The sequence below is a fragment of the Lissotriton helveticus genome, chromosome 1_1 (assembly GCF_964261635.1).
Source record: "Lissotriton helveticus chromosome 1_1, aLisHel1.1, whole genome shotgun sequence".
NCBI classification, from domain to species: Eukaryota; Metazoa; Chordata; class Amphibia; order Caudata; family Salamandridae; genus Lissotriton; species Lissotriton helveticus.
In genome coordinates, this window is record NC_136057.1 from 1257052297 (window position 1) to 1257064835 (window position 12539).

At 41.9% G+C, this 12539-nt stretch overlaps 1 protein-coding gene across 1 annotated transcript in view; it reads left to right on the forward strand.

Moving 5' to 3' along the window:
- MUC19 (mucin 19, oligomeric) overlaps nucleotides 1-12539 on the forward strand; it is a 1331159-nt gene that overhangs the window by 11124 nt on the left and 1307496 nt on the right. The window contains exons 6-9 of the mRNA XM_078649731.1: nucleotides 7720-7752; nucleotides 9140-9172; nucleotides 10556-10588; nucleotides 11970-12002. Coding sequence (XP_078505857.1) covers nucleotides 7720-7752; nucleotides 9140-9172; nucleotides 10556-10588; nucleotides 11970-12002 — 132 coding nt within the window. The remainder of the gene's footprint in view (nucleotides 1-7719; nucleotides 7753-9139; nucleotides 9173-10555; nucleotides 10589-11969; nucleotides 12003-12539) is intronic.

The following is a 12539-nucleotide window of genomic DNA, read 5'->3' on the forward strand; positions in this document are numbered from 1 at the left end:
CTAGTATGGGTAAGTTATTTAGTATATCTTAACTTCATTCCGTGGTCTGACCTGTGGCCTCATAAACCTTGATTCCGGTGTGCTATATGATATTTGACTGATAGCATATCATTCACTTTTGAGTTCACTGGGTCGGTTCAGTGTTTTTGTGTCTGTATGGTACATAAAGCAAACTGTGTACCATTGATTAACCTTTCCTAGTAGTCAGGATAAAATATAAGTATTAAAGTAATTCTACCTTGCTCGACAGAACAAACTATTGTACATACTGTTCTATTACCCCAGATTCTGTGAGATACTGGGTCACCCCATTCATCTTTAATGGTGTTTTAATTCAGCACCTACAACTTAAATTTGCCCAGAGTCTGTAGATTCTATTAAACAATTGTGATGGTGCTTTCAGCAAGACAGACATTGAATAATCTGTGTAAGACAAGGCAATACCTACCACACCACATCTGCACCTCGACAGGCATCAGTTGAAGATTTAAAACGTTATTATAAGCATTAGAAAGCTAGTGTTCCAGGCATTATCCTGTCATGTTATGTTATGTTATGTTATGTTATTGTTATTTGTTGTGCGCACAGCTACTCCAGCTAAGGAGCGTCCTGGCGCATTTGACAAGGAGGAACATAACACAACAGGAACAAGCAGAAAACTAGAAAAGACCAATCCAAGATTAATAACACAGCTAGACAAACAGAAAACTAGGAGAGGCAGCTAAAATAGAAAGGTTTTTATGGCTTTCCGGAAAGTCATAAAATCCTCCAGCAGGCGAATTTCAACCGGAAGAGAGTTCCAAGTTGATGCAGCTTTTACGCTGAAGGAGCGTCCCCCCATACGGCTAAGCCTATACCTAGGGACTACAACAAAGGCCTGGCCTTGGGAGCGAAGGGTGCGTGTGGGGACATAGAAGGACAGAAAGCGGGACATAATTTCAGGGCCTATGCCTCTCAGGATCTTAAAGGTCAAACAAAGGACCTTGAAGAGAATACGCTTCCTCACTGGGAGCCAGTGTAAGGAGCGAAGGACACTCGCCACCGGGCAGAATCTGGGCAGGCCGACAATCGCTCTGGCCGCAGCATTTTGTACCCGTTGCAGACGAGTAAGCTCAGCCTGATTGGCCCCGACCAGAAGAGAGCTAGCGTAATCCAGGTGAGAGATGACAGTGGCCTGGATTACTAGCTGTCTGGTTGGGGCATCAAAATATTTGAGGACAGGTCTTAAGCCTCTCAACAGACCAAAACAACAAGCAGCAATTTTTTTAGTGTGTCCTACAAAGGTGAGTCCAGCGTCCAACCAGACTCCCAGGTTTTTCAACTCCGACACCGGAGTCGGGGTTGGTCCCAGCTCTGGTGGCCACCATTGATCACCCCATAGTTCCACTCCCCTTCCGACAATCATAACCTCTGTCTTAGTGGCATTAAGCTGGAGACAGTTCCCCGTCAACCAGCTTGCCACCGCCTTCAGTCCATCCTGAAACCTGGGGGCATCTGATTCCGCATCCCCGCTGAGAGTAACCGCCAGCTGTGTGTCGTCGGCATATGAGACCAAAGTTAGGCCCCACTGCCTGGCGACCTCAGCCAGCGGTCTCACGTACAGATTAAACAACGTGGGGCTCAGCGAGGATCCCTGCGGAACCCCCATGGCCAGTGGCTGGAATTTGGACTTGAAGGGAGGGATGGCAACACAGAAGGAACGATTGCCGAGGAAGGAGCGGAACCACTGCAAAGCCTGGCCGCTGACACCAATCTCCTCGAGCCGATGCAGAAGGATACTGTGAGATACCGTGTCGAAGGCGGCGCTGAGATCTAACAATATCAGCGCCGCCGTCTGACCAGCATCCAACACCGCACGGAGATGTTCCACCATCACAAGAAGAGCGGTCTCCGTGCTGTGCCCAGCATGGAAGCCGTTTTGTGTGGGATCAAGGGCATTGGTCCGGGCGAGATGTTCTGACAGGGCCAAGTTGACATGAGCCTCTGTTATCTTCGCCGGCCAGGGTAGCAGTGAGATGGGACGATAACTTTCGGGCTTAGACGGATCCAAGGAGGGCTTTTTGATGATAGGGGACACCACCGCCTGCTTCCATTTAGTTGGCACCACACCCGACTCCAATGAGAGGTTGACCAGGGAACATACAACAGAGCGTCCCATAAAGGCCTGATCTCTGAAAAGAGCCGGTCTTACTGGATCAGATGGAGAACCAGATTTAACTTGCAAGGCAAGTTTGTCAAACCCCTCCGGAGAAAGAGGGGAAAATGAGAGCAGGGTGGTATGATGTAACGTCCCATTGGAGCTTCCCAGATCAATCCCTATGCTGGGGAATGCCCGGTAAATTGCTTGGACTTTTCCCAGAAAGTACGAAGCAAGGGATTCGCAGTGGGAGATGGAACTCACAGCCACAGAGGAAGTCCGCTTCGCCACAAGATCTTTCACGGCCCTGAAGACGGTCTTCGACGGGTTTGAGCTATTGCGGATTTCTGCCGCATAAAATGCCACTCGGGCTCGACAAATAGCCCGATGATAGATCTTGACGGAAGAAGCATACGCAGCTTTTAAATCAGCCCCATACGTCTTCATGCTCTATGGGATTTCCCTGCCTCACTGTATTCTTTATGAACTTCACCAAGAGAACTTTGGCATAACAAAACTTGAGGACCTCCACCCCTCCAACATATGCTGAAGGGCTCCTCACACTCACATCAGGTAGGGGTTGAAGGGGCCTCCTTCAGTATGTGTAAGCCTAGGGGGCCCTTGCACCTCGGGGGCTGGGGGTCCTTTGTTAAGCCCCCTACAAGGGAACTAAAACCAGGTACTCAAGACTGATGTGAAGAATGAAGAGAGTACCACAAAAAGCGGCACATGAACCCTAAATGCTAGCAGCCTGTGAAATGCCTACTTTTCCCCAGGGCTTAGATGCAACTACTTTGCCCAGCAACAGAACTGCTAGCTATAAAACCATGTCCAACTTGCTAATATGTTTCGGTCTTTTACCTGGCAAGTCCATTCTTTCTTTTCTGAGGTTCTATTTCCATATTCATACCCAACTAGGGAGAATGGGAAATTAGTAGATTCCTCTTGTAAACAAGTATCACAGATAGGAACTCTAAATGTGCATTTCCTGCAGTATGAAGATATCTTTGAAAGTTTCACCAACAAAATATGTTTTGTCACTGAAAAGGTGGTAATTAAAAAGGCTGTAAAAATTGTACTGAGAGTAATCCCATTGATTAATTATCGCATAACAATTCTCCAATGTCTTGCTGTTTCACGCGTCACACAGCCTTAATTGAGTTTTTTTTAGTATGCCACTGGCCAATAAATACAGGCCCTTTTGCTTGGCATATATCAAAACACTATAATATCTGTAATACAGGACATAAGAGAAACATATTACCACTTACATTGTTTACTTTATTTTTCCACATAGGTGGACCTCCTGGACGTGAAATATCTAGAATGGGTAAGTTATTTAGTATATCTTAACTTCATTCCGTGGTCTGACTTGTGGCCTCATAAACCTTGATTCCGGTGTGCTATACGATAAATGACTGATAGCATATCATTCACTTTTGATTTCACTGGGTCGGTTCAGTGTTTTTGTGTCTGTATGGTACATAAAGCAAACTGTGTACCATTGATTGACCTTTCCTAGTAGTCAGGATAAAATATGAGTATTAAAGTAATTCTACCTTGCTCGACATAACAAACTATTGTACATACTATTCTATTACCCCAGGTTCTGTGAGATACTGGGTCACCCCATTCATCTTTAATGGTGTTTTAATTCAGCACCTACAACTTAAATTTGCCTAGAGTCTGTAGATTCTATTAAACAATTGTGATGGTGCTTTCAGCAAGACAGACATTGAATAATCTGTGTAAGACAAGGCAATACCTACCACACCACATCTGCACCTCGACAGGCATCAGTTGAAGATTTAAAACGTTATTATAAGCATTAGAAAGCTAGTGCTCCAGGCATTATCCTGTCATGCTCTATGGTATTTCCCTGCCTCACTGTATTCTTTATGAACTTCACCAAGAGAACTTTGGCATAACAAAACTTGAGGACCTCCACCCCTCCAACATATGCTGAAGGGCTCCTCACACTCACATCAGGTAGGGGCTGAAGGGCTCCTCACACTCACATCAGGTAGGGGCTGAAGGGGCCTCCTTCAGTATGTGTAAGCCTAGGGGGCCCTTGCACCTGGGGGGCTGGGGGTCCTTTGTTAAGCCCCCTACAAGGGAACCAAAAGCAGGTACTCAAGACTGATGTGAAGAATGAAGAGAGTACCACAAAAAGCGGCACATGAACCCTAAATGCTAGCAGCCTGTGAAATGCCTACTTTTCCCCAGGGCTTAGATGCAACTACTTTGCCCAGCAACAGAACTGCTAGCCATAAAACCATGTCCAACTTGCTAATATGTTTTGGTCTTTTACCTGGCAAGTCCATTCTTTCTTTCCTGAGGTTCTATTTCCATATTCATACCCAACTAGGGAGAATGTGAAATTAGTAGATTCCTCTTGTCAACAAGTAGCACAGATAGGAACTCTAAATGTGCATTTCCTGCAGTATGAAGATATCTTTGAAAGTTTCACCAACAAAATATGTTTTGTCACTGAAAAGGTGGTAATTAAAAAGGCTGTAAAAATTGTACTGAGAGTAATCCCATTGATTAATTATCGCATAACAATTCTCCAATGTCTTGCTGTTTCACGCGTCACACTGCCTTAATTGAGTTTTTTTAGTATGACACTGGCCAATACATACAGGCCCTTTTGCCTGGCATAAATCAAAACACTATAATATCTGTAATACAGGACATAAGAGAAACATATTGCCACTTACATTGTTTACTTTATTTTTCCACATAGGTGGACCTCCTGGACGTGAAATATCTAGTATGGGTAAGTTATTTAGTATATCTTAACTTCATTCAGTGGTCTGACCTGTGGCCTCATAAACCTTGATTCCGGTGTGCTATACGATATATGACTGATAGCATATCATTCACTTTTGAGTTCACTGGGACGGTTCAGTGTTTTTGTGTCTGTATGGTACATAATGCAAACTGTGTACCATTGATTGACCTTTCCTAGTAGTCAGGATAAAATATAAGTATTAAAGTAATTCTACCTTGCTCGACAGAACCAACTATTGTACATGCTGTTCTATTACCCCAGATTCTGTCAGATACTGGGTCACCCCATTCATCTTTAATGGTGTTTTAATTCAGCACCTTCAACTTAAATTTGCCCAGAGTCTGTAGATTCCATTAAACAATTGTGATGGTGCTTTCAGCAAGACAGACATTGAATAATCTGTGTAAGACAAGGCAATACCTACCACACCACATCTGCACCTCGACAGGCATCAGTTGAAGATTTAAAACGTTATTATAAACAGTAGAAAGCTAGTGCTCCAGACATTATCCTGTCATGCTCTATGGGATTTCCCTGCCTCACTGTATTCTTTATGAACTTCACCAAGAGAACTTTGGCATAACAAAACTTGAGGACCCCCCCTCCCTCCAACATATGCTGAAGGGCTCCTCACACTCACATCAGGTAGGGGCTGAAGGGGCCTCCTTCAGTATGTGTAAGCCTAGTGGGCCCTTGCACCTCGGGGGCTGGGGGTCCTTTGTTAAGCCCCCTACAAGGGAACCAAAACCAGGTACAAAAGAATGATGTGAAGAATGAAGAGAGTACCTAAAAAAGCGGCACATGAACCCTAAATGCTAGCAGCCTGTGAAATGCCTACTTTTCCCAAGGGCTTAGATGCAACTACTTTGCCCAGCAACAGAACTGCTAGCCATAAAACCATGTCCAACTTGCTAATATGTTTCGGTCTTTTACCTGGCAAGTCCATTCTTTCTTTTCTGAGGTTCTATTTCCATATTCATACCCAACTAGGGAGAATGTGAAATTAGTAGATTCCTCTTGTAAACAAGTAGTACAGATAGGAACTCTAAATGTGCATTTCCTGCAGTATGTAGATATCTTTGAAAGTTTCACCAACAAAATATGTTTTGTCACTGAAAAGGTGGTAATTAAAAAGGCTGTAAAAATTGTACTGAGTGTCATCCCATTGATTAATTATCGCATAACAATTCTCCAATGTCTTGCTGTTTCACGTGTCACACAGCCTTAATTGAGTTTTTTTTAGTATGACACTGGCCAATAAATACAGGCCCTTTTGCTTGGCATAAATCAAAGCACTATAATATCTGTAATACAGGACATAAGAGAAACATATTACCACTGACATTGTTTACTTTATTTTTCCACATAGGTGGACCTCCTGGACGTGAAATATCTAGTATGGGTAAGTTATTTAGTATATCTTAACTTCATTCCGTGGTCTGACCTGTGGCCTCATAAACCTTGATTCCGGTGTGCTATATGATATATGACTGATAGCATATCATTCACTTTTGAGTTCACTGGGTCGGTTCATTGTTTTTGTGTCTGTATGGTACATAATGCAAACTGTGTACCATTGATTGACCTTTCCTAGTAGTCAGGATAAAATATAAGTATTAAAGTAATTCTACCTTGCTCGACAGAACAAACTATTATACATACTGTTCTATTACCCCAGATTCTGTCAGATACTGGGTCACCCCATTCATCTTTAATGGTGTTTTAATTCAGCACCTTCAACTTAAATTTGCCCAGAGTCTGTAGATTCCATTAAACAATTGTGATGGTGCTTTCAGCAAGACAGACATTGAATAATCTGTGTAAGACAAGGCAATACCTACCACACCACATCTGCACCTCGACAGGCATCAGTTGAAGATTTAAAACGTTATTATAAACATTAGAAAGCTAGTGCTCCAGACATTATCCTGTCATGCTCTATGGGATTTCCCTGCCTCACTGTATTCTTTATGAACTTCACCAAGAGAACTTTGGCATAACAAAACTTGAGGACCCCCCCCCTCCCTCCAAAATATGCTGAAGGGCTCCTCACACTCACATCAGGTAGGGGCTGAAGGGGCCTCCTTCAGTATGTGTAAGCCTAGGGGGCCCTTGCACCTCGGGGGCTGGGGGTCCTTTGTTAAGCCCCCTACAAGGGAACCAAAACCAGGTACTCAAGAATGATGTGAAGAATGAAGAGAGTGCCTCAAAAAGCGGCACATTATCCCTAAATGCTAGCAGCCTGTGAAATGCCTACTTTTCCCCAGGGCTTAGATGCAACTACTTTGCCCAGCAACAGAACTGCTAGCCATAAAACTATGTCCAACTTGCTAATATGTTTCGGTCTTTTACCTGGCAAGTCCATTCTTTCTTTTCTGAGTTTCTATTTCCATATTCATACCCAACTAGGGAGAATGTGAAATTAGTAGATTCCTCTTGTAAACAAGTAGTACAGATAGGAACTCTAAATGTGCATTTCCTGCAGTATGAAGAAATCTTTGAAAGTTTCACCAACAAAATATGTTTTGTCACTGAAAAGGTGGTAATTAAAAAGGCTGTAAAAATTGTACTGAGAGTCATCCCATTGATTAATTATCGTATAACAATTCTCCAATGTCTTGCTGTTTCACGTGTCACACAGCCTTAATTGAGTTTTTTTTAGTATGACACTCGCCAATAAATACAGGCCCTTTTGCTTGGCATAAATCAAAGCACTATAATATCTGTAATACAGGACATAAGAGAAACATATTACCACTTACATTGTTTACTTTATTTTTCCACATAGGTGGACCTCCTGGACGTGAAATATCTAGTATGGGTAAGTTATTTAGTATATCTTAACTTCATTACGTGGTCTTTCCTGTGGCCTCATAAACCTTGATTCCGGTGTGCTATATGATATATGACTGATAGCATATCATTCACTTTTGAGTTCACTGGGTCGGTTCATTGTTTTTGTGTCTGTATGGTACATAATGCAAACTGTGTACCATTGATTGACCTTTCCTAGTAGTCAGGATAAAATATAAGTATTAAAGTAATTCTACCTTGCTCGACAGAACAAACTATTATACATACTGTTCTATTACCCCAGATTCTGTCAGATACTGGGTCACCCCATTCATCTTTAATGGTGTTTTAATTCAGCACCTTCAACTTAAATTTGCCCAGAGTCTGTAGATTCCATTAAACAATTGTGATGGTGCTTTCAGCAAGACAGACATTGAATAATCTGTGTAAGACAAGGCAATACCTACCACACCACATCTGCACCTCGACAGGCATCAGTTGAAGATTTAAAACGTTATTATAAACATTAGAAAGCTAGTGCTCCAGACATTATCCTGTCATGCTCTATGGGATTTCCCTGCCTCACTGTATTCTTTATGAACTTCACCAAGAGAACTTTGGCATAACAAAACTTGAGGACCCCCCCCCCTCCCTCCAAAATATGCTGAAGGGCTCCTCACACTCACATCAGGTAGGGGCTGAAGGGGCCTCCTTCAGTATGTGTAAGCCTAGGGGGCCCTTGCACCTCGGGGGCTGGGGGTCCTTTGTTAAGCCCCCTACAAGGGAACCAAAACCAGGTACTCAAGAATGATGTGAAGAATGAAGAGAGTGCCTCAAAAAGCGGCACATTATCCCTAAATGCTAGCAGCCTGTGAAATGCCTACTTTTCCCCAGGGCTTAGATGCAACTACTTTGCCCAGCAACAGAACTGCTAGCCATAAAACTATGTCCAACTTGCTAATATGTTTCGGTCTTTTACCTGGCAAGTCCATTCTTTCTTTTCTGAGTTTCTATTTCCATATTCATACCCAACTAGGGAGAATGTGAAATTAGTAGATTCCTCTTGTAAACAAGTAGTACAGATAGGAACTCTAAATGTGCATTTCCTGCAGTATGAAGAAATCTTTGAAAGTTTCACCAACAAAATATGTTTTGTCACTGAAAAGGTGGTAATTAAAAAGGCTGTAAAAATTGTACTGAGAGTCATCCCATTGATTAATTATCGCATAACAATTCTCCAATGTCTTGCTGTTTCACGTGTCACACAGCCTTAATTGAGTTTTTTTTAGTATGACACTCGCCAATAAATACAGGCCCTTTTGCTTGGCATAAATCAAAGCACTATAATATCTGTAATACAGGACATAAGAGAAACATATTACCACTTACATTGTTTACTTTATTTTTCCACATAGGTGGACCTCCTGGACGTGAAATATCTAGTATGGGTAAGTTATTTAGTATATCTTAACTTCATTCCGTGGTCTGACCTGTGGCCTCATAAACCTTGATTCCGGTGTGCTATATGATATATGACTGATGACATATCATTCATTTTTGAGTTCACTGGGTCGGTTCAGTGTTTTTGTGTCTGTATGGTACATAAAGCAAACTGTGTACCATTGATTGACCTTTCCTAGTAGTCAGGATAAAATATAAGTATTAAAGTAATTCTACCTTGCTCGACAGAACAAACTATTGTACATACTGTTCTATTACCCCAGATTCTGTGAGATACTGGGTCACCCCATTCATCTTTAATGGTGTTTTAATTCAGCACCTTCAACTTAAATTTGCCCAGAGTCTGTAGATTCCATTAAACAATTGTGATGGTGCTTTCAGCAAGACAGACATTGAATAATCTGTGTAAGACAAGGCAATACCTACCACACCACATCTGCACCTTGACAGGCATCAGTTGAAGATTCAAAACGTTATTATAAACAGTAGAAAGCTAGTGCTCCAGACATTATCCTGTCATGCTCTATGGGATTTCCCTGCCTCACTGTATTCTTTATGAACTTCACCAAGAGAACTTTGGCATAACAAAACTCGAGGACCCCCACCCCTCCAACATATGCTGAAGGGCTCCTCACACTCACATCAGGTAGGGGCTGAAGGGGCCTCCTTTAGTATGTGTAAGCCTAGGGGGCCCTTGCACCTCGGGGGCTGGGGGTCCTTTGTTAAGCCCCCTACAAGGGAACCAAAACCAGGTACTCAAGAATGATGTGAAGAATGAAGAGAGTACCTCACAAAGCGGCACATGAACCCTAAATGCTAGCAGCCTGTGAAATGCCTACTTTTCCCCAGGGCTTAGATGCAACTACTTTGCCCAGCAACCGAACTGCTAGCCATAAAACCATGTCCAACTTGCTGATATGTTTCGGTCTTTTACCTGGCAAGTCCATTCTTTCTTTTCTGAGGTTCTATTTCCATATTCACACCCAACTAGGGAGAATGTGAAATTAGTAGATTCGTCTTGTAAACAAGTAGCACAGATAGGAACTCTAAATGTGCATTTCCTGCAGTATGAAGATATCTTTGAAAGTTTCACCAACAAAATATGTTTTGTCACTGAAAAGGTGGTAATTAAAAAGGCTGTAAAAATGTTACTGAGAGTCATCCCATTGATTAATTATTGCATAACTATTCTCCAATGTCTTGCTGTTTCACGTGTCACACGGCCTTAATTTAGTTTTTTTAGTATAACACTGGCCAATAAATACAGGCCCTTTTGCCTGGCATAAATCAAAAAAATATAATATCTGTAATAGAGGACATAAGAAGGAACAAATTACCACTTACAATGTTTACTTTATTTTTCCACATAGGTGGACCACCTGGACGTGATACACCTGGTATGGGTAAGTTATTTAGTATATCTTAACTTCGTTCCATGGTCTGACCTGTGGCCTCATAAACCTTGAATCCGGTGTGCTATACGATATATGACTGATAACATATAATTCACTTTTGAGTTCACTGTGTTGGTTCCGTGTTTTTGTGTCTGTATGGTACATAATGCAAACTGTATACCATTGATTGACCTTTCCTAGTAGTCCGGATAAAATATAAGTATTAAAGTAATTCTACCTTGCTCGACAGAACCAAGTATTGTACATACTGTTCTATTCCCCCAGGTTCTGTGAGATACTGGGTCACCCCATTAATCTTTAATGGTTTTTTAATTCAGCACCTTCAACTTAAATTATGCCAGAGTCTGTAAATTCTCTTCAACAATTGTGATGGTGCTTTCAGCAAGACAGACTTTGAATAATCTGTATAAGACAAGGCAATACCTACCACACCACATCTGCACCTCAACAGGCATCAGTTGAAGACTTAAAAGGTTATTATATAGATTAGAAAGATAGTGCTCCAGGCATTATCCTTTCATGCTCCATGGGATTTCCCTGCCTCACTGTATTCTTTGTGAACTTCATTAAGAGAACTTTGGCATAACAAAAGTTGAGGACCCTCACCCCTACAACATATGATGAAGGGCTCCTCACACTCACATCAGGTAGGGGCTTAAGAGGCCCCCTTCAGTATGTGTAAGCCTAGGGGGTCCCTGCACCTCGGGGGCTGGGGGATCCTTTGTTACGCCCCTATAAGGGAACCAAAACCAGGTACTCAAGACTGATGTGAAGAATGAAGAGAGTACCACAAAAAGCGGCACATGAACCCTAAATGCTAGCAGACTGTGAAATGCCTACTTTTCCTTAGGGCTTAGAGGCAACTACGTTGCCCAGCAACAGAACTGTTAAACATAAAACCAGGTCCAACTTGACAATATGTTTCCTTATCTTGCCTGGCAAGTCCGTCCTTTCTTTTCTGAGATTCTATTTCCATAATTACACACAACTAGGGAGAATGTGGAATTAGTGGATTCGTTTTGGAAACAAGTAGCACCGTTAGGGACCCTAAATGTACATTTCCTGGTGTATGAAGATATCTTTGAAAGTTTCACAAACAAAATATGTTCTGTCACTGAAAAGGTGGTAATTAAAAAGACTGTAAAAATTGTATTGTTAGTCATCCCATTGATTAATTATCGCATAACTGTTCTCCAATGTCTTGCTGTTTCACGTGCCACACAGCCTTAATTGAGTTTTTTAGTATGACACTGGCCAATAAATACAGGCCCTTTTGCCTGGCATAAATCAAAAGACTATAATATCAGTAATACAGGAGATAAGAGGAACATAATACCACTTACATTGTTTGCTTTATTTTTCCACGTAGGTGGATCTCCTGGACGTGATACATCTGGTATGGGTAAGTTGTTTAGTATATCTTAACTTCGTTCCATGGTCTGACCTGTGGCCTCATAAACCTTGAATCCGGTGTGCTATACGATATATGACTGATAACATATAATTCCCTTTTGAGTTCACTGGGTCGGTTCAGTGTTTTGTGTGTGTATGGTACATAATGCAAACTGTATACCATTGATTGACCTTTCCTAGTAGTCGGGGTAAAATATAAGTATTAAAGTAATTCTACCTTGCTCGACAGAACCAACTATTGTACATTTTTAATTCAGCGCCTTCAACTTAAATTTGCCCATAATCTATAGATTCTCTTCAACAATTGTGATGGTGCTTTAAGCAAGACAGACATTGAATAATCTGTGTAAGACAAGGCAATATCTACCTCACCACATCTGCACCTCGACACGCATCAGTTGAAGATTTAAAAGGTTATTATAAAGATTAGAAAGCTAGTGGTCCAGGCATTATTCTGTCATGCTCTATGGGATTTCCCTGCCTCATTGTATTCTTTGTGAACTTCCCCAAGAGAACTTGGGCATAA